Here is a 27,059-nt window from a genome sequence, read left to right as displayed (position 1 = left end):
AAGAGCTGACACCCTCTTGTTTCTTGAGCTGAAAAGCCACAGGTGAGAGTCTGAGTCTCACTCTGTGGGGAAGTTTCTGGAAGCAGGGGGTCCCAGTGGACAACACCAGAGCTGCCTAAGGCTCAGCTAACCAAGAGCAGCTGCCATCCAAAGAGTAGCTTTTGTTTCCCTTTCCAAGGAAATCCCAACATGCCTTAGCACCTCCAAAAAGTGGGGACACACTGCCACTGCCTCCCAGCAAAGAGGAGGACAGCCTGAAATGTCAGGGCAGAGATACTGCTCCTGTCTACTGAGCCAGATGTCGCCAGATGTCCCCTTTCTCAGAGCCCAAATGGGGAGGTTACTTTTGTCTTGAAAAGAGCAGGATAAGCAGCTCTTGGGACAGTGCTGATTCTGCCTGGCTGTTCAGAGATGTGCAGCATTTTGGGTTGATGATACTAATGATGCCCAGGTGCCAAAGAAATCCACTCTTGACACTTGAGATACCTGAGTTTTGGACTCATCTGAGTTTCCGCTGCTCCTTATCCGATGAATTTGCAAATGCACAAACACACCTTTGGCTCCAGCACAGGAGCTGAGCTTTTGTCCTTGCAGAGAGAGCTCCCACATCAACAGGCAGGCGGTGCACTTGGGTGCTGCACTCCCACGTTTTAATACCTGACACGCTTCTCTCGGCAGGAGGAACAGCTGAGGTCTCATGAAAATAAAATGAAGCAGATTGCAGACGAATTAGCAGAGCATAAATTACATCCTGTAGAGAAGAGCCTCAAGTCAAAAGAGGCTGAGGAATACAGACTCAAAGAACATTACCTAATATTTGAGGTAAAGGAACTTTCATCTTTTCTTTGATAAATGATACCTTGGCTGATTGAGGAGAACTGGGAGCTCCGGGCTGGGTGCTGTGAGCCTGGGAGAGCGTGGAAGGAGAGAGAAGGACAAGGGCTCCCAAGCTGGGTGGGTGTCTTGGGGCAGCAGCAAACCTTGCTATTTTGCACTGAAGCTAAAAAAAGACATAACAGAGATTTCCTCCCCTCTGTGATTTCTAACCAGAGGAGGGGAAAACTGATGAGAGAAAGAAAATCTTCCTTTACTCTGCCAAATCTTGACATTTCCTCAGTTCCCAAGTAAGAAAGTGGTTAATTTCTCAGTGTGCATCAGTCTTTCGCAGCAACATTAATAAAAAGCGAAGGGAATCCCTGGGAGAATTAATCTTGTTTTGCTGCAACAATTTCTGTAAAGAAAAGCCAAACCCAGCATTACAGCTGATTACAGACTCTTTGAGGATGAATGTAACTAAGCTTTAACTCTCTTTAAAGTCTAAGAAGCATTTAATTGTGGGAGAAATGGGATATTTTGTTCCAGTGAGAGTTGAGCAGAAGGCGTGATTCCCTCCACATACGTGTCAGTGGGAAGGGACTGCTGGAGGCCTCAAGTCTTGCTTCCAGCAGGAACTTGGATTATTCCTAGTCTTAGCCCAGACTGAGCGTGTCATTTAGTGGCTGAGCCTCAGAAATCTCCAAGGATGGAAATATCCCACCTCTCTCATGCCAGGGCTGCACCACCCTTTTGTGTAACAGCCAGACGCTCCAAAGCCACAGCTTCTGGCTACTGGTTACTTTGTCTTTGTACCAACCTTTCAAATAGTTGCTGCTGCCTCTCATTTTCCAGACATCTTGTTTTAGATGCCTGCAGAGAAGTCTCCATCCCAGCATTTCGCTGGGCTGCCTTTTCAGTCTGCAAGGAGAAAGCACTTCTAGAGCATAATTCATCTCATCTGTCTTATGAGATGTGCTCTTGAAATGCTTGTTTCTTTGTGCTGACAAAGAAGCCAGTACATGCCTCTGAGATGTTAATAGAAAGGATGGGTATTACAAAAGTCCTTAAAAAGATCCCATCTAGCATTGGAATAAGGGATCAAGGCAGAGAGGAGATGCCTCCCTTGATACTGTGCTCTATGAGGAGCAATGAGGACACAACGCAGCAGCAGTAAGTGAATCATTGGATGGAAACAATAACAAGCATTTGTGTTTGAACCAATCAAAGTGAACTCCGAAATCAGGAAGGAGCAGATCTGTTGATCTGATTTTACCCCCACTATTCTCCTTATACAATCAGAGTGGCAGCCAAGACTCGTAAAAGCAGCTGGAGAGTCTTAAGACACACACAAACACACACAGAGACACACAGAGACACACAGAGACACACACACAGACACACAGACACAGACACAGACACACACAGACACAGACACACACACACACAGACACAGACAGACACACAGACACACAGACACACAGACACACAGACACACACACACACACACACACACAGACGCACAGACACAGACACAGACACAAACACACAGACACAGATACAGACACAGACACAGACACACACACGCGCGCACTCACTCACACACACACACACAAACACACACACGCTCACACACACTCACACACACTCGTGCTCACACGCACATGCACACACACACACACTCATGCTCTCTCTCTCTCTCTCTCTCTCACACACACACACACACACACACACACACACACACACACACACTTGGGTTGATCAGTCTTTGCACAGACCAGACACTGTGCTGTGGTTAAACCTGTGGGGTGTGATTAGTGGGATACTCATGATAAAACCCTGATGGGTTTTCCTGCAGTACCAGATGGCATTGCCACACACATCGTGGCTTGTCCCTGTTCCCAGGCTCTCTGTTCCCTCTCTCCCTGCAGAAGAGCCGCTATGAGACCTACATCAACCTGCTGTGCATGAAGATAAAAGTGGGAACAGATGACCTGGAGAGAATTGAGACCAGCTTCTTCAAGGTGGAAGCCGACGACATTGCTTTGCGGAAGACACATTCAAGCCCTTCCTTGAGCCAAGGGCACATGTCTGTCAGCTGTAAGGCAGAAAAGGACATTTTAGAGCAGAACACTTAACAAGGAATGTGTGCACAGGGGGATGAACCGGCGATGCTCTGCGCTCCTGGACTAGATCAATGAGCACAATTTTACTTAGGAAATTACGTGAGCAAAACCGTAGACATGTATGACATGGGGATTGCTCTAGTGAAAGAAATCAAAGAAGCTTTAGTTGACACTCTCTGACAATGCTCTGGCATTTCAGCATCATTTCTTCTTCATTCCCAACAGCAGCACCAGTGGCTTTTCTTTCCCTCCTGCTGCAGCCTGCACAACAAAGGGATGTGCTGGTTCTTCAAGGGCCAGGTTGCTCTTTTCTCTACCAGCCCTCTCTCTCCTCCTTCCCTCCCTGGAGTCCCCACCGGTTCATGGTCACAGTCCCCGGCAGTGCAGGAAACTCAGCCGAGACGACGGTCTGTGGCACCACCAGCGCTCCCAGAGAAGGGCACAGAGTGGCAGGATCACGTTCCTCCCATGAGGGGAGCGCCCTTCAGCATGTCATGACATGACAGGTGTCGTGAGCTGATCACTGACCGAGTGAGAGGTGTCCTCAGTGTGGTACATGGGAACATCATCTGCCCCTGGCAGGAGAGGCCTGGAGTGCCCTCTGTCACCTTATCCTTTTTATATATATATATACATATGAATATATATAAATAAATATATATATATAAGGAAACTTTAACGTGGGTTTTTAACCTCAGTGTGCAAGTGAAGGTAGGCTGCCTGGGGAAGACAGTAGGGACATGGAGGGTCTGACCAGCCCACCAGGATGTTTTAAAAATTGCAGTAGCCTATGTGTCTTTTTTTTCCTTTTTCTCCTTTTTTTACTCGAATGGAAATCCCACCTGGCTTTGCTGTGAAACATCGCTCTCCTGTTCCTGCTTATTTAGACAAACTGGCCAAGTGGCTGCTTATTTAGCAGCCATGGCATCCACCACTTCGGGTTCCAGGCACAACTGGAGCTGTGCACCAGCTCCAGGGAACCTGTGCAGGAGCAATCCCACCTGCCCATCCCTGCTGGATCCCTCCATCCTGCGATGCACATGCTGTACTCTTTTAAGTGGGAAATTGTGTTTCTGTTCCTTTCTGCTGTCTGTGGTCCAATGATTTATTGTTGTGCTGAAGTGATTCCTCTGCATTTCAATGCCACGACTGTCCTCCCACACTTTATTTATTTCACAGTTTGGTTTGGTCCTTTATTTCAGATTGCTTTTCTTTCCCCTCAGTGCATTCATAGTAATCAAGTTCCAGTTTTGAAGGATCTTGTAGCTGCTAATTACAGTCATTTATTGTTTATCTTTTTGCAGCATTTTTTAAACAAACAAAATAAGATTTATTTGGACGTTCAGCATTTGAGAGCCTATGGACTACTGTTCTCCATGATGGTTCATGACACTAAAAACCTCTTCCCAAATTTGTCACCTCTTCTTTTATCTCTGTTTCTTTGTACAGTTTGATAGTTTATTTGAAATGATGCACTAAGAATCATGTAAAAAAAAGAATAACAATAAAGCTGAATCTGTTGGTAAAGAGAATTGGTCTGACGTGGAGTTCCACCACGTGCTGGATTGATCCCAGAATTCACAGCCAGGGTGATACAGGTCTCCACCAGCACCTGCTGCACAAAGCCAGGATTCTATGGAAAGACAGCACCAGAAAATGCCAATTCTTTCCACAAGTGGGTACCACCTCACCCATCCTCCTGTGGGCTGAAAGCACTGGCTTGCCTGTGCTTTGGATGGATGACGTGCCCCTGAAACAGGTGTGGAGAGATGGGCTGCTTTGGGAACACGTTCAGGAACTGTTCTCTTTGTCTGGGGCATCCCAGGTGTGTCTGTCCATATGCAGCCTAGAGGTTTATGGGAGTAGAAAGGTACCAACACCTGCACAGGTGGTTGGAGATGTTCTGGGAGCTGCTCCCAGAGGAGTTCAGGGCTACATTGAGTTACTGTTTCTCCAAGGCAGAGTTGCTTTTGTGGCAGGCATTGCATAGACATCCCTTGCACTGAAGACTCCAAGTTGCTTCTACTGCCATGAAGTGTCTGGTGCTCAAACTCCCTCTCAGAGTGGAAGTCTGGAGGAAATCTGGACCTAACTCTCTCCAAAATCCCAAGTATATTTTGTACCTCAGCCTGCCCTTTCTGAGCATCCCCTCCAGCAGGCAGTGACATCTCCAGTGTGTTTGAGCTGTCACCAAGAGCAGCTCAGCCCCCTGGTTGAAGGTGCCAGTCTGCCATCCTCAGCTGGGAGGAGCTTGCAGAGAAAAACGGGATCTTGCAAAGTCTCCTCTGGGCACCAGGAAAAGGCCTCAAAGCCATGAGACTCACCACCCAATGGATGCGGAAAGAGGTAGCAGCTGATTTCAGACAGTGCTTGGTAAGACAGCTCAGAGGGTTAGATTTGCACTTACTGACTACCAGTAGTTTGCCAAGTCCTAATCCAGGTTTGCACACACACATGTAGGTGGGGTGAGAGCATCTCACCTGCATGAGGGCACTGAGAACAGCCAAAAATTCCTTGCTTTATCAATCCATATCCTCAACTTGTGACCTGGAAGAAAATGCTTTTTCATCCTTCTTTCCCTCCCTGGAGGTCAAGGACTCAGCCACACACCACTAAGAAGAGCAGCATCTCAGAGGAATTAAGCAGCCACATCCTTCTTTTCTTCCTGAAGGTACCCAGATGTGCTTTCTGGCACATCCCCAGCCTGTGCCAGCTCCTCCAGCTGGCACCACAACTGCTTTGGGTCTCACACAACCTCATTTGACAGCAATGGTTCTGCCTGACCACTTCTGGACATAACACCAAATTAATTTTAGAGGGACTTCTTTGTGTGGGAGGCTTTGTGATCCCAAAGCCAAGATCTGATGCTCCTCTCCTGCTTGTGTCACTGGACTTGTGTCAGCAGAGCAATTCCTTCCCCTCTGGGAAGGGCAGCAAAGGCATTGTACATGCAGAGCAGAGCTGGCAGGAGGCTTCGGTGGCTCCCCCCACCTGTGAAAATTGCAGTAAAATATTTACAGCCAAACCCTAGGAATACACATGGCTGGAAATGAGGAGTCTAAAAATAAACCAGTCAGGGAAAAAGGAGAGAGCTACAGGCTTCCTTCAGAGGCAATCAGAGAAAATTGAAGTAGCGTAACTGCCTCTAAATATAGAACACAATTACGGGAATCAAGGGGCACGTTTAAGAAATCACCACCAAAAAAATCCTAAGCCTGCCGTGGCTCAGAGCTAGTGGTGTTTCAGCAGATGCAGAGCATCACAGGTCCCTGCAAACCATGGAGCAGGGAAACATCCCTCTGTGCAGGGCAAACCCACAGCTCCTTTCTGAGGGACCCAGAGAGCAGCAGGGATGCCTGGTGTGGATGAGTTGCTGTGAGTGCACCCTGAGGTTGGGGCACATGGTTGCTCTATACTCCGGGGTTGCTCTGCACCCCAGCCCAGAGCTTGGCAGCAGGAGACCCAAGAGCTTCACCTTCTTGCAATGCAGTTGCTGCTGTGCCAGCCTTGGGCCAACTTCTCCAAGAAGGGAGCTCACAGGCTCACAGATTCTGAGGAGAGCCAAGCAGGGAGATGGGGCTGTTTGGGAACCCAAAGGCCTCCGATCTCTCTTTTCTGTTTGTCTGTTTTCCCCAGGGATCAGCCTTGGTGAACTCCTACATGTGTCCCTTCCAAGGGATCGGGTGCTCTCTGTCCGTTCCTGTCCATTTCACAATGCTCCGGGAGCCACTGGAGGAGATAAGGTGGGAGATGAAAGGCAATAGGGAATTCCAGCATTCCCAAGAGTAATGGGAGAGTGGAGAGCTGCACAGTTCTGCTGCCTTCATCCAGCAAGGCTTGGGGTTTGTTATGGCTTAAGCCCAAGACAGGGCTGCCCAGAAGTGGGACATGATGTGTCCAAGAACTACATGGCAAATGTCACCCAAATCAGGACTTGACCCTACCACCTTTATTGCTAGTCCTAGACATCCAAGACCTCCTTGGGTGACATGGGCCCCGTGCCAGGAGGGCAGGATCTTCAACCTTTTGGGAAATCTCTGTTGAGATGCCTTATTGAGGATGAAGTGCTGAGTCCTCTGGTCTGTCTGGAGTCCCCAGAACACATGTGATGAGTGTTAGGGGTGGCCTGTGACCCAGTAGGGTTAGGTCCAAGGCAACAGGCCCTCCTAGAGGGGTTTGGAGAAGAAGAATCCCAGGCAGTGGGTATGCTTAGCTGAGCCTTCAGCATAGGCAGCACAATGAGGGCTGGGGGCTTTTCTCATGGCTCTGTATTAATAGAATCATAGAACGGTTTGGGTTGGAAAGAACCTTAAAGATCATCTTGTTCCAACCAGGTCATCTAGTTCCAACCTATCCATTCTGATGGAGTTGTCTCAGACCAGTGTGTAGCAGATCCCTCTCCAGCTATGTGAATTCATCTGGGACTTTTGGACACCTGCTCATCTCACTGAGCAGGAACAAGGGAGTTTGATCCAAGTTGGGCAGTGCCATGAATGTCCCCCCAGGGACCATGATCCCTGTGAATACACTCTATTGTCAGTGAGTACTCTGCATGGAGGCTATCCAGAAACAAGGATTTGCCATGGAAGAGCTGAAGAAGGGACCTGTTTTGTGGGCAGGCAGGTGTTGCACAGCAGCACAGCACTGGTGGGATTGGACCCAACACATCTCCACTTTGCTGGAAAAGTCACTGGAATAGGTGCCAGCATGTAGCACATGCCACACATCTTGTCCTCTCTTGACACAGCTAAAAGCTTCCACATTTGGAGTGAAGAGAATCTCATGGTCTGCAGCTGGAGAAGGAATGAGATCCACTGAGATGTGTGGGTGACATTCACTCATCTCAGTGAGTCTCCATCCCTGAACCCTTCAGTTATGGTCAAATTTCCATGCCAGGTAGAAAAATACCACCTCTGGCCCTCTGTGGGTATAAAGATCTTTACTGAACCAGAGCATCATTCATATGAGGAAAAGATGAGGGAGCTGGAACTGTTCAGCCTGGAGAAAGCTCAGGGGAACCTTTTCCATGTGTATAAATACCTGACAGGAGGCAATGAAAAAAAGGGAGCTGGATTCTTCTCAGAGCTGTCCAGTGGCAGGACAGGAAGCAGTGGGCAGAAAATAAAAAAATACTAAATGCAGTCTGAATGCAAGAAGATACTTTTTTGCTTTGAGGGGAACCAAGCACTGACAGGTTAACTAAAGAACTTGTGGTGTTGCCATCCCTGAAGATACTCAAACCCTGACTGGGCACAGGCCTGGGCAACTGGGCAACTGGCTGTGAGTGAGCTAGTGGAGCAGGGACTTTGAAGAAATCTCTTCCAACCTCAAGCAGTCTGTGATTCTCTGCATGGTACCTGTTACATCTCCCCATTTGCCCCTCAAAGGGCCTGAGATTAATGCAGCCCACAGCTTGTTATTTCTTATTTTATTTATAATATAAAAAATGTTCAAGTGTTAAACAGTCGAGAGTTCTGACATTCAGACAATCCAGAGCAAACTTTGACAATCATCTTATGACAAATTAGCAGAATTTTCTATCTGACCCCATCATGGGTGAGGAATAGAGGGTTTAGTTACTTTATTGCTAAAAGTTAAATGAAATAATACACTGTCAATTGTTGTATTATCTTCTCAGTCACAGCTTCACCATGCATCCAATCTACAGTATCTGAAATGCAAAGGACATGCAGAAGTAAAAATATAAAAAGAAAAAAGTCAGGCTACAATGTAAACAGGTTTGCTGCAGAGAACTGAGGAGAGAGGGGCACTTCCATGGGGGATGCTCTGCCGCCTGGACACGCAGAACTGTCTCTTTGCGCCACAGAGCCAATGGCCAGAGCTGCTCCGAGTTTGGAAACACAACGTCCATCACCGATGGCAGGACGTGACGGCAACAACTTTCTTTACAATACATGGCACGGTGGTACAGAAGAATCTGCTCGCTGGGCTGCCCCACACAGGGCCCTTCCCAGCTAAAGCAGGGGCGACAAGCAAGGCCAGAATGGCTTGGCATGCTGCTGAACCCCAGGGCAGCACAGCCAGCAACTGCCTGGCACCGTGTCCAGAGTGGGACGCGGCCGTGCTGTGCCTTGGGAACACCCTCTGGGTGTCCTCCCGGCACCACCAGCCAAGGATGTCATGCAGGATGTCACACAAGACACCACAGCCCCCGCAGCCCTACAGCACCATGGCACACGGTGCCACAGCCAACGCTGCACCGTGGCTGCACCGCTCAGCCAAGTGGATGCCGTGGCCAGCACGGCACCGGCATGGCAATGCAGCCACGGGCACCGGGGCTGGACAGAGCCCACCCCGCTGGGACCACCACACACAGCCTGCCCAGGCTGACCCAGATTCAATGGTACCTGACAGGGTATGATCCACCACAGTCATATGGGTGTCTGCCTTGCCTGACTAACAAACCTCTGCCAACCCAACTTCAGACCACAGGAGAGATGACCTAAGGTCGGGAGATACATTGTAAGGGCTGTTGCTGCTGCACAATTTCATTTTGTCTTCTTACCTGTGTGGCAAAAAAACCGTTATTTCTGCATTTCAGCACGGTGCTGTTGGGTTTCTTTTTCTCCTGATTTAAGTGAAAATACAAGTATTTTACAGGGCAAGACACATCCCCGTTAGACATGATAATGGAAATGCTCCCACTCATGTCCTTAATGTGTATTTAAACAATGCTTTAAAGAATAAGATCATTAATAGCAGGGTACGGGGCAAAGTGGCGAGGCTGTTTTCTTCCAACAGAAGAGCGCCCTTGTGACAGGTTGTCTCCCAAACAAAAATCTATGATCTTAAAAATGCTACTGAAACAGAATCCTCGGCATGAATCCCAGCACTAGCATACAGCAAAAGGCACCACGATAGTTTTGTTTTCTATTTTTAAGTAGTCAAAAATTGGCCCACTTTTCTTTTTTACTTTATTGTTTGTTTTCTTGTTGTCTTTTTTTTTTTAATATTTTTTTTCTCGGAAGCTGTAAATCAAGACATTACATATAAATAGAGATTCCCTATAAAAAAGTCATTGTCGTTAGCTATTATAAGACAACTTTGCTAAAATGAAAATAAAACATTTTATTTGTTATATTTCCCCCCCTTCTTTTATATAAAATAAAAATATTTATTTGTTTTGTTTTGTTTGTTTTGTCTCGCCTCCCTCCTCGGCCTCCTCCATGCGGTTATGTCTGCGGGTGCACGAGTCTGGGAGGTGCCTAGAGAGGGTCGGGGTCCGGTTTGGGCGCCACGTGTGCCAGGCTGCTGCGCCCACTCTCCCCGTGGGCGCTGTGTCTGCTGCAGGAATAGTGAGTCCGGCTGTCGCCCGGCCGGTGCAGCGGCGGCGACTCTGTGTGCGCCGCATCATTGTTCTGAGTGCTTAGGAACGGGGTGCTCTCGGCCACCAGCTCCTCGTCAGACTCGCTGTAAGAGGCGCTGCTCAAGGAGAAGGAGTCCCGGACGGCTCTGGCTCTGTGAGGGATGTGCCCGTTCAGTTTGGATTTTTTCCACCGCCTGTTGCTGCTGGCTGTTTTCTTTGGCTGCTCTAGCGCTGTGACATACTCCTGCGTCGTCTCATACTCGTCGTCCTCTGTGATGCGGAAGGGGCTGGAGGGAAGGCTGCCCATGCTGTCGTTTAGGTAGGTCTTCCTTTGGTAGTAGCTGTCGTACCTCTGCGTGTCCTGGAAGGGGAGCTGGTACCGCCGCAGGAGGGGCTGCTGTTCCTCCACGCGGAAGCTGATGGGAGCCGCCGGCGGCAGGGACACGGCGTGCGCCGAGTTGGGGGACGTGATCTCGAAGGTGGGCACCTGTGTGGTCATCGAGTAGTGGAAGTCAACAGGCGACAGGCGTGCTGGTGTGGTCAGGGCCGACACGTACCTGAAAAAACAACACCTCTGTTTGGACACATCGAACAACCCCCAAACCCACCAGCTGCGTCCGCGCTATGCCGAACCCCTGGGCCAGGGACTCATGAGTGCAGCTGACCCTGGAACGACACAACTTCTGGGGAACCAAGTGGAGGGACCTTGCACTGCTGTGCCAAGGCAGGGTGAGCTGCTGGCTTCAGTGGGCACTAGGGCACCGTGAGCTGTGCATCACCAGACTGCCCCTCCAGAGGGACTCGGTGTGCACATCCCACCCTGCATCTCCAGCACCTCCCAGCAGGCTGAGTCAAGGCTTTGCTGACTCTCATCTGCCAGCCTTCTGTTCCCTCTGGAACTGCCAGGCTTCTCTCCAAGGAAGAGCCCCAGAATTCCCTCTGCCCACTCAGGCCACAGATGGGGAAAGCCTGGGCATTGCTTACTCTGACCTTAGCAAAAATCGTATGTCTCAAAAATGCATCTACCACTTTCCTCTGCTGAAGTGGCCATTCATGTCTGGTCTAGCTCCTCTCCAAACAGCCCTTCTTTTGGCATCACCTCTTTCTAAGCTGCAGATCTCATTTCCTCTCAATAGTTCCAGTGCTGTCTCTGCCCAATTCCACCTGGCCTGGCTCTCCAGCACATTTTTACCCATGTGTTTTGTGAAGTATCAGGTCTCTGTATGAGCTGTGTCAGCCTGAATGGAGCAAGGACAGGAATGAGAGAGCAGGAGACACTGCCTTTCTCCTCTGCCCCATGGACAAGACCCACTGCTTTGAAGGGTAACTGCCCAAAAGTGGCCATGTGACCACCCAGGATCACCCATGGCTACCTGCAAAGGGCTGGAGGAAAGCTGGAGATGTGCTTCTGCACCATGAGGAACCAAACCAGGGAGAGGCACTGCTGCTGCTGCTGCTGGTGTCTCAGCTTGCAGTTGTGCTCCTCAGAAGGCTGGGTCCTACCAATCCCTCTCCCAAAGACTGCTCACCAGGACATCCAGGACTATGCTGAGGAGGCAAATCTTCTCCCCGTGTACCTGAGTGCCAGACCCAGCTTGAGCTGCCAGTCCACTAAACTGACCAGGTACACTCTTAGCCAGTTTTTATTTACCAGTTGCTGACTGCAGCCAGGTATTTTATGCTCCTGTCATCCCTGTGCTCCATATCTACACTGCCACCAGGTGAGCAGGATGCAGTGCTGGCCAGAGTGGCCTCCTGGGGTCAGCTCTTCCTCTGGTAGGACCAGAAGTGGAGTTTCTCCAGTGCTACCATGGTACTGCTGCTCTAGGGCTGGGAAACACAAACATTTTTGTGTTCTGTACAGAGGGCACAGCTCATCCCTGCTGTGCCATGGTGGCACCAAGCAGTGGGATCTGACCTCTCGCTGTGGGGTGAGTCCCGCAGAGAATCCACCGAGTCCCGGTACTGCGTCGTGGGCCTCCGCGAGTCCTCGATGCAGAAGGTGGCCCCGCGGCGAGCCCGTGCCTCCACACACGCAGGGCTGTTGCATTTACTGGTTCCCACCGAGGACAGCATTATCCCAGACTGGGAATCTGAAGTCAGGCTCTCTGTACGCTCCAAGCTCCAGCTGTGGCTTTCGTGTCTGTGGACCAAATCCCATAGAGACAGTGAGCAAGGAATTCCCATCAAGCTCTTCTCCAAAGAGCTGCGCACAGGCACCACTCACACTCGGCTCTGCACCTCTGCACTGATGTCCTCTCTCCCTCTTTCTCTCACTGGGTTATGTCTGGCCAGGGATGCCCAACTTCCCAGACCTACTTTTGTTTTGCCTTTCTTTGCTACTTCTTGGAGATATCATTACAGGACAAAGAAAGCAAACCAGTGCATAGCAGGAGTTTATCCCACCACTGAGTAAATGGCCAGGAGTAGGATGGGACAGCCTCTGGAGGGAGGCCAGGGCAATCCTGCTTTGTGCTTGCAAACCATTCTGGGTGTGGAGCAACACATTGGCCATGCCAAGGCAAGTCAGCCAAGTTTCTTCAAACGTGCCACCTGCATTGCCAAGTGACAGCTCCCTTGGAATCGCTACCAGAAAGGAGCCAGGAGAAACCACTCAAAATTAGCAGAGCAAAGTGTACCAAAGAGAGATCTGGATGTTCAGCTTCCACTGGCTTATAAAAGATTTTGGCAGCAAAACACTTTCAAGGTGCTAGACAAATGCTGTGATGTACTGGCTAGACCTTGCTGAGCACTTGGAGGCCCACCAGTGCTAGTCTTGGGGAAAAGAGGACATCCCACAAGGACTCACTGGGGATGCACAGGGTCACCTGCACACCAGGGTCCCACCCACACCACAGCCACCACACTGACCCCTTCCATAGCAGAAATACAACACCTCTGAACTCCCAAGCTGCACCAGATGGAGCTGCGCCGGTGGAGGATTTTGGGTGGGGGTTTGGAGAGGAGAGCAGCCCTCATTAAGACTTCCCAAGAACTTGTTAATTATTGATGGCTCCAGGCACATGCTCATTTATAACTTCAAACGGTGTCCTCATTAAAGGCACTGATGGAGTAAAATGGAGCCTGATTATGCCAGTAGTTTGCCTCTGGCATGACTTCAAGAAGCACCTGCTCACTGCACTTGACTCAGGAAAATTAGGTGGCAGGTAGCCAGGACCAGAGGCTACGCAAGGTAGGTTCCTCCCCACAGCTGCCATGTGCCAATGCTGTCCTCCAGGCACACCTTTGCTCTTCAGGAGCTGCCCAGGGATGGGCCAGGACTTTGGAGTGAGCATGCAAGGCCAGCAAAGTGCAGGTCTGCAAGCACAGAAGCCTCTGCGCACCTGGCTCAAGCTTGCACACACCTATCCAGGGTTGGGCTGCAGAGTACAAATTCAAAAAACCTGGAAAACACACAGCCTAGCCCACAAGGGGTGGGATTTCCCTGGAATAAAGCAGTCATTTCCAGCTCATCAAGTCATTCTTGGCTTCCTCCCTACTTGCTGGAGGTCTAGCCAGAAGAACTGGAAGGGATTCACCTGAAAACCCAGGTTCAATATCTGATGTTGATCTTGAGTACTTGTTCAACCCTGATAAATGCCTCAACCCTGAGGAAACCTGTGAAAGTCATCTATGAGCTTTAGCTGAAAGAATTCTAGGATTCCTGGATGAAGGGAGACAAACCCATCAGACTAATGAAGTATGTGAGCCAGTCACGTATCAAAGGGAAGGGATCTCCAAGGAAAGCACCATCACTTACTGGAAGAAGCACAAGAGTTGGGTAAGAGGAAGAACTGGAGCATGCAAACTCAAAACAGCACGGGACTTTCTTTAGAGCATTTGAAGGACTTTTCTGAACATCATAAAAATAGGGAAGTCCATCTGCAATTTAAATGCTCTCAAAAACCATGAGACGTTCAGCTTCCAAGCCATACAGCTCTTTCCCCGATGGTTACTTTGAAATGAAAAAAAAATATGTCTCATCCTGTGTCACAAGAAATATTGGAACTTCCCTGCTAGGCCCAGTCTTCCTGAAAGCTTCAGGAAGACTTCCAGTGAGAAAGGTGCTGACATTCTGACACAACTCTCTGGACTGTGCTAAGTAGCACAGGAGTGTTTTTTCTGGTGAGAACCTGTGACTTTGAGGAACTGACCAAAACATTTTGTGATACTTTGTGTACTTCGTCTTCCACAAGGCAAATGAAATCTAAATATGAAACAGATAACCTGTATGTACTCAATGAATTATTTCAGTCGTCCAGTGTGCTGCAGACACAACTTGCAAAGCCTTTCCTACATGAATCCTCCCATTTGGGTCTTTGCAAAGCATGGAAGCACAACTTAATTTCCTCCTGTTTTCCAGCAATGTCAGCGCTGCAGGTTCCTGCTGGCACCTCCCTGCAGGTCAAGGATCACACTTTTCCACACCTCTCACTATCTCCTGTGCCTGCAAAGACCTACAGTGTGGACATGGCCCATATGCCAATGAACAGCCAAACATCAGGTGAAAACAGAAAGCGAGGTGAAAGGAAAACCTTTGAATCTCACAGCATCCTAACACAAACAGCAGGAGAAAGTTCATGGAAGAATGGTATACATCACCTCTGGCTGGACGTTGGAGTGGCTGTGGAGCAGTGATGAGATGGGGAGCAGGAGTGACTTCCTGAGAAGGTTGTCTCTGTTTCCCTTCGGATCACGTGCTCAGTGGCAGAAACATTCTTAGAAATATACTGTAAAACATGAAGAATCACACAGGTCAGTCACCAGTTTGTGAATGCTGCCACAGAAAAATTGAGCTGTTTTGATTATCTGTGATGAAATCAGGAAATCAGGAAAAAACAAGGAGGGTGGAGGCTCTTCTCTGCCCATTCACTTTGAACAATGGAAAAGGGCCATGGCACAGGGACTACAGAAGGGCATGAACAACCAAGAGGTTCCCCAGAGAACAGTGGTATCGTGTGTAGCTACTGAGCAAAGACACATCTCTACCCACAGGAGGTTAAACCAGCAAAAAGAGAAGGACAGGAAATCTGTCAGAGATTCGAGTCCTGCACAAACACCAGGTGTGAGCCAAATATTTATTCTGAGATATTCCTCCATCTAAAAAGCAGCACTACTTCTCACAGGGACACTAAGCTCTCCGTGGGAGGCAGTACTTTGTGACCAGTGGGCTGTGATTCTTGGAAATTTCCTTTCCCCTTCCTTAATGACTGAGATTCATCCCAGATAAATTTTACCATCCAAAGGGTGACCCTGCAGAGTTTGTAACTAATTCAGTTGGGCTCATTTTCATCAGTACTTCCTCTTGTTTGTCTCTGCCTCCCCCTTCTCTTTCTCTGACCCCTTCTAAGGCCCTGGTCCAGCAAGGCACTTGAGCCCATTGATGTTTAAGTTCTATTGAGTTTACAGAGTTTGATAGGAATCTTATGGGACTGAAGTATGTGACGAGAGTGGCTGAACCACCCTTCTGGATCTGGTCCTGAAGTTCTCATCAGTGTAACACTGACACCCCATCTGGACATCCCACCCTGTCCAAGACACAACCCCTGGCATGGGCAGGTGGGCTGATGAGAGTGCTGACCAGGTGACCATGATATGCTTCAGCACCACACGGTCACCACCGCAGCTCCGGTCACTGCCCTGCTGATCCCACTTGTCATCCCACAAAGTGGGACTTGATGGGATAGCTTGATAAACAGGAAACATAGGGGACATCTCTTAGTGGAAACCAGAGTCACACTTGTTTCATCAAAACAAGCCTGTCCCAAGTGCCTGAATCTCATGCTGTACTTTGAAATAAAATCGTGTCTCCCTTCAGATGTTGGTTTTGGAAATGTTTCTATGTGGAACCTCTTCACTCAAGTTTGTTAGTGTTTTGCTCCTCATGCACGTGTACACAGGTGTGTAAGCACACACATCCATGTCAGATCCCTGAAGGAAAACAGGCCCTCAATAGCCTGCAGGGAGATGGAGACAAAGGGTCTTACATCAGCCATTTGGATTTCCTCAGGATCCAAACGTGGATGGCTTGGCCCGTTCGCAAGGCTCCGGTTCTGATGGGCAGGGCACATGTTCTGCCGCAAATGGTTATGCATTTGTTTTCTTTGTTTCCTTCAAAACAGAAAAAGAAAATAAAAATCCATTAGGAAGACTTCTCTCACAAGCCTCTCCACCCTCAGAGACGGTAGAGAAGGCAAGTCTTGGACATGTGGATGTTCCAGCTACATTGGTGGAAAGTTGCAAACAAGAAGAAGCAAGGCAGTCAACACTTAACACCTTCTGCTGCTTTCCCAAACAAAAGGTGAACTTCTCTTACCACTGGCAATTTGGGAAGCTGGGTCCAGGGTCCCCTTTTCAGGACAAGGCCCAGCCCAGTGTGGTGGAGCCAGCGGCACCATAGGAGGGGAGAAGGAAAGTGGGGAGAAGGAAAAGGGGGAACAAGTCCTGGCTTGGCCTTGGTGACAAGGGACTTGACCTGTCCTGCATGAAGGACAAAGTGGCAAAGCCTACCCATGCCTCTGGCAGGACACCACGTCCCCGGGACAACCTGAACTGAGATAAGGTGCAGGTTAAGTAGGGAGAAAGGTACTGTCCAGACATGGGAAGTTGGCCATAAAATAGGTTCCCAAGCCTCTTGTTCCCTCCAGATTGCTCTGAAAGTCCCTGGAATGTACACAGCTGAGCCCACAACTCCTGCCCAACAGCCCAACGTGCTTCTGCTGTCAGAAGGTGAGCTGCTGGCTTGGGGCCAGCTTTTCCCAGTGAGCTGGCTGGGCAAAACCACACTGTTTCAGGGGATAACCTGGTAAATGGCTTCACTGGCCTCCTGCATGAGACCTTCTTGGGAATACTACAGCACAGCATCTCCTTAAAACAGCATTTTGGTGAAGAGCATGAACACTGCCACTCACTAACCTCTGGCCAGTTCTTGTCTGTTAGCCACCCATACTCACTTGGTTTTACAGTAAGCTACCACACAGACGATGCCCACCACAAGCAAGGCAACACAGATTCCCGTGATGGTTAAAACTCTCTTCTGGTAGAGCTCTTCTGCTTCTGCAAATGGAGAGAAAGAAACCAGTTACAAACAGGCTCCAGCACTAGGGGTGCCTCTGGCTGCACAGGAACCAGCACTGTGTGTGAGTGAGACAGAGGACAGGGCTCAGGCACACCTCCTACAAATCCACTGCCCATCTAAGAGCTGCCCCAAACCTGAGCCCAGCTGGCCCAACCTTACTCACCCCTCATGAGACTTTCACTCCTTTTGTCTCCCTGCACCTTTGCCCTCTCTCACTCGGTGGCTCACCCCTTTTGTGCTCACACTTCTCATGTTTCTTTCTTTTCCCACAGTGACTAATCTCAAAAAGCCCCACGACTCTCCTCTCCCTACCAGCAATTTCCCCCTTTCTGGTACCTTAGTCACCTGCCAAGGAAGCCCTTGAGCACCACCCCCTCACCACGAGCACATGTGCCCTGTGATGCCCTGATCACAGGCTCTGCTCTGACGGGCTCAGAATGCCTTTGCCTTGCAGCTGCTGCATGCCCTGGAGCTCAGTGGTGTCCTACAACCACTGAGAAACAGGCCCCAGAGCATGCAGGTGCTGAAAGGGACATCCTAGGGCAGTCAAAAAGCAGCATGAGGATGGAAAAGTGACAGCGCATTAGACAAAGAGAAGGCAGTGGAGTAATTAAAATACAGTAACCAGTGATGGATTTTTAATGGAACCCTAGGAAGTGATTCATTCCATTGCACCAGGTAACTCAGAGGCACACACAGAATACAAGCAGCTTGCTGCTGCTTCTCCCAAATGTCACCGTGTGTCATGGGCCACCTTTCAAACCACAAAAGTCACTTGCATCAGAAACCAGACCATGCTGGGAGTGAGGCAATTCATTCCCATCAACCAAAGCTCCCAGGAAATGCTTGGATATTGCTTGGAGTGTAACTGAGCTACACCTAGGCAGTAATTCCATGACAAGGACACCTCTTCCTCCGTGGCTACACCAGAGCAGTCGCTCTTCTTGGTGACATCCAGCAATTTTGCTCCCCAGTTGGATGACTGGAGAAGGATTCAGTGCACATCTGCCGTGGGTGTTTCATTTCAGCATCTAGAAATGATGTCCTCTTCCCCCCACACTATGTGTTAATGTTAGAGTTGTTGGGGTTTGTGCCTCCTTTAATATTCATTGAAATATTTATTCCATATAGATTAGTCAGTAAGAGTCATGCCATGGTTGCTGTGCTTCACCATGCCATGGGAAATACCTTCCATGGAGTTTATGAAAACCTCAGTGCTACCAAATACTCAAATACAAAACCAGAAGAGAAATAGATCTTGCTCTGGGATTAGATTTTAGAAAAAAAAAATAAAAAAAAATTAAGGGGGAAGAAGTGAAATGTCCCAGATAACTGAAAATTTAGAACAATTTCAGCTTGCCAATTTAGGAAGGAAAAAGCATTTTGGGCAGAAAGAAAAAGCACTAGGAAAAATGTTCCTCTCTTTGAAACTCTCAAAATGGGAATGGAAAAAGATTTGCTAAACAAGGGCTGAGAATGACAACCCTGGCTTGAAAATGCAAAACATAATCAACAGAGCTTACTTGTGGTTGCTTTCCCTGTAATGAACCAGAGGGAACTGGTAAAGAACCCACTCTGGAGTTAAGCACTTCCTTGGGTGACATGTTTCCCTTGTATGGGTGCCCTGTTCCAGGCATCAGCAACCATGGCAGACAAGCCTTCTTGCTCTTGCACATCCCTGGGACCTGGATTCCAGCTGTACAGCTCTTTTCTTCAGACCGGAATTTCAGAGATTTTTACATGAATTAGGAAAACCAGGTAGGATCATGGCCTAGTTTTGGGTGGCACTGGGCAAGAATTTTGCTACTACCCAGAAAAAATAACAAAAAAAGAGGCTGGACAGGAGGTCTGTTTTCACTATGGGCTCATCCATTGAGCCAATTTTTTCAAAGATTCTTCATCAGCAATATTTTTTGCTACAATATTTTTTTTCCTAGGCATAAATCATTACCTTTAAATCATGGAGGAGGAAGAAAAAGCAAACTCATCAACGCTGGGGTCTGTTGTGTTTTTGTTGGTGTTTTGAGGTGGGTTTTTTGTTGTTTTTTGGGGGGTTTGCTTATTGCATGACAAAATCCTTCACCCAAGGCTCAAATTCCAGTCTCTTTTTCTGGTGATCATGTCAGTATGGGACCCTGACTCTGACATGTCTGACTGTCCTGAACCTTCACCTGAATTGCACAGGGAATGTTTCAGTTCATCAGAAATGCAGATTTAGCCTCTCTGTCTTTTGCTGACAGCTCTGCTATGTGAAGCAGTGAAGTGTGAGGCTGAGCATTCACTGCTGCAACCTGTGAATTGAATGACCTGCTGCTACTAATTCAGCTTGGCTCCCAACATCTCATTAAAGCTGATGCTTTATAACAGCATCTTCACGTTGCACAAAACCATCTCAACAGCGACAGAGAGAAAATAAGAGAGTGCACGCTACAGTTGTGTATTTGAGCAGGTAAGATCCTGGAGCAGGACTTGTCCATTTGTGTCTCTATGCTCTACAAACACCACGTCTTCATCAGCAGCATCGTCACTCTACAGCAGCAAACACTATGAACAAACCATGTGGCGCCACACAATGCCGACAGAATCACAGTCCAGCCACGGTGTCACAGCAAGGCATGACAGTGACAGACGAATGACAGAGAAGAGACGACTGCAGACTGGGAACAGGATGTGTGCGGTTCTGTGATGACATTGAGAATGGATGAGGAAAAGGACAAGAGGTCAACAAAAAAGGGATGTCAAAAATCCTCGATTTTAAAGTTTATTTAAGTGTATTAGCATTAGCAGCACCACTTTCTCTGAAACACCTGACCATGAAATTCACACATTTTCTGCAGTGGGGAAGAACTGACAGGGGATGCCCCATCAGTCCTGGGGGATCAGCCATGCAAAACTAGAGGAGATAAGCATTTCCAGCTTCCACTAACGCATGCCCCTCCACCTCAGGGACCTGACAGGGCAATTTAGCATCCAGAAGTGAAAGATTGGTGTCCTCATATCTCCTGCAAATGGAATGGAAGCATCTTCATATGAAGATCTGCTGTAGCTGACACTGTTGGATCATTGATTTTAAATTAAGTGATAAATCATAGAATCATCATTGAATCATTGAATAGTTTGGGTTGAAAGGGACCTTAAACCTCATCTCATTCCAATCCCCCTGCCATGGTCAGGGACACCTTCCACTAGATCAGGTTGCCCACCTTCTCTGCTCCCACCTAACCAGCCCTCCCTGCTCTTGGCTCGTACAGCCCAGGGAAACCTCACCTCAAAGATTTGATTTCCCAAGTGCTTACTCAAAAGATAATTTGATTTATTTCTAAAAAAAGACTGAGGAGAATGGAAGGAAAATAGTATGATTATGAGCAGCTGGGCAGGAGCAGGTAAATGCCCAAAGGCGATATTTTTAAATCATTGAAGTTACTGCAGTGTTTTTCCAAGCTTGCCATCATGGTGCTCAGTGTTACACCCTTCCCTCTCATGGGAAACTACTGACTACCCCAGGACCTAGTCTTCTAAACTAACTCATGCCATCTTTTTTGGAATAATTTCCTCCCAGTCAAGGACCGAAATGAGCCACTAAACTCTGGGAGGAGGAATGAAAAACTCATCCTTCGTAGGATCCAGTGGTGGTTAATGTGCCTGGAATGACAATTTCTATGAAAGCCTTGATCTTCCCAAAATTTGCCTTCCCATTCCTGGAATGCCTGCACCTTCAGGTAACCTTTTGGATGGACACAAACTCCTGCTTTTCAGTTAAATGCACAAAAGCATGTTGAATGGAGACGTATGGCAATTGTAACATCCCAGTCACGCCACACACACCAGGCTGCTTCTTGGAACAAAGAAAAAAGTGCTGCTAAAAATACACGTGCCTTTTTATAGGTTTACATTTAGAATTTTTGATTTGCTTTGTTTTGATTTTGTTTTGCCTTTTTTTTTTTTTTCCAATCCAAACATCTATCTTGGTGCCAGGGAAGTGAACAGAACAGCTGATTTTTTAATCATCCCATTAAAGCCATAAATATAATGTGGGAAGCTCTTAATGGCTTCTGATTAATAAATGAATGGTTGTTCCATACCCTTTAATTCAAATCCAAGATGCTCTGCCAATGCAGAAAGAAGACAAGGAAGAGAAAGAGAAAAAGAAAAACAGGTCTGTCAGAGAACTCTAAAATACAAACACACACACCGTGCAGTTACAGCAGGTTAGCTCTGGGTAGGCTCAGCAGCAGTCACACAGACACTCTATGCTTCAGAGCATTTCAAATCCCCACCATGTTATGCAAAGAAAGGCCCAAACAAATTGCAGTGGAAGTTCATTATGAATTCTTTCAGTTAATTATGAATTCTTTTGAGATGAGCCATGTTTGTTAGTACCTGATATGGAATTCACAGTTCAGGCAGGGGAAAAAAAAAGGTACACTTGTTCTGAAACAACTCCTGACAGGTCAAAACACATAGAGACTGCATGAACCTGGAAAAACCATTCCTTCCCTTTCCACAGGCCAGATCTGCCCTGCACGGTTTCCCACACCCCTCTGTGCCTGGGGCTGAGCACCAAAGGGGAGTGCTGGGCACACAGATGTGTGGGGGTGTGCCCGGAGCCCTGAGGCTTTGCCAGCCACATTCTGCTGCCCACGACCTCACATCTGGTCTGGGGTGCACAGTGTCACCGGGCAGCACGGCCTGTCCATGTCCTGATGGTGTGCCAGCTGTGCCAGCGCTGCCCTGGGCAGCTCAGCTCTGCCTCGGACCGCGGGCGCTGCCAGGGGTGGGTTGCCCGGGCAGGGCAATGAATCCCTCACAGATCTGAAAGTGCAAATTGCACTGAAAGTTTCCCTCAAGCCTGTGGCCTTCCCAATTTCACTTCTGCTGTTGTTCTGCATTATTTTAGAAACACAAACATGCTGCAAAAAAAGCCCAAATTGGGGCATCTGCTTTGAGATTCATATTCATCACGACTGAGGTTGCAGTTCATCTTGCAGAGACAGTGCTAAGCACAGGAGTTTACCCAGTGAATCAGCAACACAGTTATCTAAAACAGGTATCCTGAATTTTAGTAATTTTCCTGGTACAGACCTCTCCTAAAGACAGTTTTTCTTACATAAACATGAAAATTCTCCATACTTACCACTGTACACAAAAGTGAGCTCTGCTGCTTCCAAGCACCATACACATAAAAGATTATTTGCAGCTTGGAGATGTCCAGATTTATTTACTATATTTTCCATAGGAATTGCTTTTTGCTGCACAGAAATATTGGCTTTCTTTTGCAATGCTGTTCAAAATTTAGGTGGTGGTGGGGAATTGGCACTAATTATTATGGAACATGTAAACACATTTTCTAAAGCAGGTTCTTCTTTTCAAATCAATGCTGATATTTGAGGGTTTTTTGGAGGGGTAAGAGTTGGGTTTTTAAATTTTGTATAATTTAAAGGCCACAAAACCTGGCTGGTCTCTGCCTCACATCTCACATTCGTGTTAGAAAAAACCCAACTCTCCATTGCATTTCATAGTCATTTTGTACGAGTTGCAGTGACATGGACATAATGTGGTGGGCAGCAGAGAACTGGACAGAATATATTCATCCTAAACCTCTTAATTGTCACATCCAGCCCTGACCTATTCCTAAGGCTTCCTACCACTGTGTACAGTTTCCCCTGACACTGACAAATGCATGCAGATATATCTTGAATTTCGATAAAATATCTAAGCTGTTGGTCCAGCTGATAGATGCATGCTGTCTATCCTCCCATATTTCCTTTCTGTTCCAGGTTTTGCTGCAACATCTCCAGCTACAAATGGACCATATTGAAAACATTATCATGGGTTTTAGCACACTCAGAAATGCCTGTGCAAACAGAGATTGTGGGCACGACCGGAGGGTCTCGAGCCTTCCTACTGTGCCTCTCCTGCCAGAACTGTCTTGCTTTTGGCTCCTCAGCCTCAGAAGCAGATACAGCTGAGATCCCTGGATCTCAGCCTCAGGTTCCCTGAGCAGGACAGAAACCATGCAACCATACAGCAGCTGGCATGTACCTGCTTCCCTGTGCCTACAAACCCACCAGCAGCTTTGCAGGTAGAGCAGTCTTATCCCAGCCTGTGCTCCTCTGATGTCCATGGCTACTCAACACTCCTCCATCATTTTTTCAGGCTACAGACATTGTTCTGTATGACCCATAAATGAACACATCAAACAGGAAGCCACTCTCCCCTTCCTATCCCTTGGAGATCCTCCCAGCATGGTCAGGTACTGCCCTCCCTGCTGAGACAGTGAAGGAGACACAAGAGCAAGCTGGGATTTGAAGGGTTTGTCTTCTCTAAAGAAGAGTCTGTTCAAAATTATTCAACATATTTCAATCCAGATAGGAGCAGGGACACTCCACTAGACCAGGTTCCTCCCAGCCCTGTCCAACCTGGCCCTGGACACTTCCCAGGCTGGGGCAGCTGCAGCTTGTCTGGGTAACCTGTACCAGGGCCTGCCCACCCTCACAGGGAGTAATTCCTTCCTGAAATCTAATCTAAACTTGTCCTCTGTCAGTGTGAAGCCATTCTCCCTTGTCCTTGTAAATAGTCTCTCTCCATCTTTTCTGTAAGTTCGCTTCAGGTACTGGAAGGCTCCAGATGGGTCAACCTAAAGCTTCTCCTCTCCAGGCTGAAAAATCCCAATTCTCTCAGGTTTTCCTCACAGCAGAGCTGCTCCATCTCTAATCAGCTTGGTGGCCTCCTCTGGACTTGCTCCAACATGTCTGTTGAGGGGTGCCAGAAACCTTTGGGCAACAGTCCCCTCTGCACCCCTTAACCCCACAGCAGGAAGCTGGAGGTCCAAGAAGGTCTTCCAGCTCCTCCAGACAGGGATTGACTCCATGCTGGTGGAGGTGGTTGCAGTGGGGAGGTGTATTGCACCCCAGGCTCGGGGCATAGGGAGCCTTTGGGACAGTTAATGAAATGGATGAATTCCAACAGTAGAGACAAACTGTTTCTCAGCATCAGACAAAAGGCAAAATCCTACAATGGCCTCCTCTGCAGTGATTTTGTGACTAGGGTTTTCTCTATGATGCATTTTACTTATTTTAAAAGATGAACAGACAAAAACACATAATCTAAAGTATTCTTGTCGGAGTAACACCTCAAGCAAGATGATCTCTGATCTGTAGGTTTGCAGAATGATTAGGAATGATGAAAGCCTCAGCAGGACCAGGGCAGTGATCCCTCCCCTGTACTCTGCGTTGGTGAGGCCACACCTTGAGTGTTGTGTTCAGTTCTGGGCCCCTCAGTTCAGAAAGGATATTGAGGTGCTGGAGCGAGTCCAGAGAAGAGCAATGAGGCTGGAGAAGGGACTGGAGCACAAGTGCTGTGGGGAGAGGCTGAGGGAGCTGGGGGTGTTCAGCCTGGAGAAGAGGAGGCTCAGAGGTGACCTCAGCACTGTCTGGAACTGCCTGAAGGGAAGTTGTGGCCAGGTGGGGGTTGGTCTCTTCTCCCAGGCACTCAGCAATAGGACAAGGGGGCACGATGGGCTCAAGCTCTGCCAGGGGAAATTGAAGGTGGAGATCAGAAAAAAATTCTTTGCAGAGAGAGTGCTCAGGCTTTGGAATGGGCTGCCCAGAGAGGGAGTGGATTCCCCATCCCTGGAGGTTTTTCAGCTGAGCTTGGCCGTGGCACTGAGTGCCATGATCTGGTAAAGGGACTGGAGTTGGACCAAGGGTTGGACTCGATGATCTCAGAGGTCTTTTCCAACCCAATTGATTCTAGGATTCTGTGATTCTAAACAGTTGTGAAAACTGGGCCTGTTCTCACTTGGGCTTCAGGTTGTCCAAGAACATTGATAAGAGATTCAGTTACTGTGCATTATTCTCCTCAGACACTTTCTCTGGAACACAGAGCATGATCCAAGGCATGAAACAAAGAGAATTGACATCTGAGACCCAGCAAGATAATAAATTGATAGTAACATTACTGATAACCAGTCATAGTGACAAGAGTAGCACTTTCAGGACCCTGATCCAGGTTTCTCCCAGTGGTTACAGGGAGCAATGCAAGACAGTGGGACAAGATGGGAACAGGGGACACTGTGCCTGTGTTAAGAGCTGGGCAATGCATGGAATCTCCAAGTACAGAAAGTCTGTAAAATTTCCCTAAAATCCACAGACATTTGGCTAGTACTGTAACAATAAAAATAATTTGGTGAGCCTCAAAAATCCAGATACATAACAACAGATTTTTCAAAATCTGCTGTGAATGAGCATGCAATTAACTGTAGGAGATCCCATAGGGCAACCTGTATTGCTGCCAGGGAAGAGGAATCACCCTGCTCTGATGAACCACAAAAAACCTGTAATTACCCAGCCACACCAAAGCATAGCCATCACCCTGTAATTCAGTGGTCAGCACTTATCCTGTCACTGAAGGGAAGCTGCAGAATGTTTGTGGAATTTAAAATGCTGCTAAATGTTGGTTTGGGAGTCAGATGAGTAAGAGGTGGAGGAGGAAGCAGAAAGATGGGTAAAATAAAGAAGTATTTTTTCACTTATTGCAATCACAGCAGGTAAAAAAACTACTGCTGAAGGAGAGAAGTGAACAGAGAAGCTAAAATTCAGATCAAGGCCTTCCCTGAAGAGCTTGAAGTGGTACATTTATCCCTCTGCTCACAAGGACACTTTACCTCAGTGTTAGGAGCAAGGTTTCCAAACCACACCCATCAGAGGGGTCACTTCTACATGTCAGGGTGATGGCCAACACTCCTCTGGCTGCAGCCTGGGGACTTCTGAGTGAGAGGGACCATCCTTCAGAAAAACAAGAAGCTTCTGACACAATAAACCTACACTCTTCCACTTCCATGATGGCTTAGGCAGCAGCACTGGAGCCAGTTGTGGGAACAGGTTCAAGAGAAAGCTGCTCTCCCAGTGGATACTTGGAAATCCTGCTCTGTGTTTCCAAGCAGACCAGTAGGAAGACTCCAGCTATTAATTAAAGTTCAATTTGTAAAGAAACCAATAATTCCATATGCGGTAAAAATGATGAATATACAGATGACATTATGTATGACCATCAGCTCTAATCCAGGATGTTTACAGGCAGGCTACAGACTGCAGCTTTAACTGGCTCACAAAGGAGAAAATGAAAATGTTTCACTAACCAAGATGATGAATGGTATGACATTTGTGCTCCAGATTGGTGATGATTATTTGGGGACACAAATAAACAGCCAAGTTAAGACGAAATTTCAGTTTCCACAGACAAGAGGCAAGCATAAATATAAAACTTTATCCCATTTCTAAATTGTTCCATAAATCACAATTGGAAAGAATCCAAATGTGCAGACTAAGGAAATGTATAAATGTTCCTGCTGACCACGTTTAACTTTCAGTATCTCAGCCCCACCAGGAGTGAAAGAGCTGCCAAGGGGTTTCATGAAACCTTTACAACCAGCCAGCCCAAAGCCTGGCAATTTATTAGTAAAACTCCAGGAGGGTTTTACAGAGACCTGAAAAGTTGCTTGTAGAAGAGAGGATATAGGATAGACCTTATTCTGATGTCAAACAGGCAGCTATGGAATACAGGTGCCAGCACAGCTTTAAAAGAGTTTCTTAGAAGGAAAGATGATTTTGGACATGCTTCTGTCTTCTGTGAAGATCTGCCAGCCAAAGCTGTGCCTGTGAAGGAGAGAGCTGTCCACTGGGTGAGTCTCCAGCACCCACTAGAAACTCTCAGA

General features: G+C 47.8%; 2 protein-coding genes across 3 annotated transcripts in view; one reads left to right on the top strand and one right to left on the bottom strand.

Annotated features, from left to right (window-relative positions):
• Positions 1–4,460, top strand: part of PSD2 (pleckstrin and Sec7 domain containing 2) — a 68,412-nt gene extending 63,952 nt beyond the window's left edge. Inside the window, exons 15-16 of the mRNA XM_071569964.1 lie at positions 679–822; positions 2,745–4,460. Of these exons, the coding sequence (XP_071426065.1) occupies positions 679–822; positions 2,745–2,951 (351 nt within the window). The 3' untranslated portion in view covers positions 2,952–4,460. The remainder of the gene's footprint in view (positions 1–678; positions 823–2,744) is intronic.
• A 3,898-nt stretch (positions 4,461–8,358) lies between these two features.
• NRG2 (neuregulin 2) overlaps positions 8,359–27,059 on the bottom strand; it is a 165,372-nt gene continuing 146,671 nt past the window's right edge. For both annotated transcript variants that reach the window (XM_071570275.1, XM_071570276.1), the window contains 6 exons: positions 21,427–21,450; positions 17,220–17,322; positions 16,254–16,377; positions 14,869–14,996; positions 12,185–12,409; positions 8,359–10,823 (listed from right to left, as the gene is read on the bottom strand). In XM_071570275.1, coding sequence (XP_071426376.1) covers positions 10,166–10,823; positions 12,185–12,409; positions 14,869–14,996; positions 16,254–16,377; positions 17,220–17,322; positions 21,427–21,450 — 1,262 coding nt within the window. In that variant the 3' untranslated portion in view covers positions 8,359–10,165. The remainder of the gene's footprint in view (positions 10,824–12,184; positions 12,410–14,868; positions 14,997–16,253; positions 16,378–17,219; positions 17,323–21,426; positions 21,451–27,059) is intronic.

The sequence above is a fragment of the Pithys albifrons genome, chromosome 15 (assembly GCF_047495875.1).
Source record: "Pithys albifrons albifrons isolate INPA30051 chromosome 15, PitAlb_v1, whole genome shotgun sequence".
Lineage (NCBI taxonomy): Eukaryota > Metazoa > Chordata > Aves > Passeriformes > Thamnophilidae > Pithys > Pithys albifrons.
The sequence above is the reverse complement of the archived record's forward strand: the minus strand, read 5'-3'. Positions and strand labels throughout refer to the sequence as shown.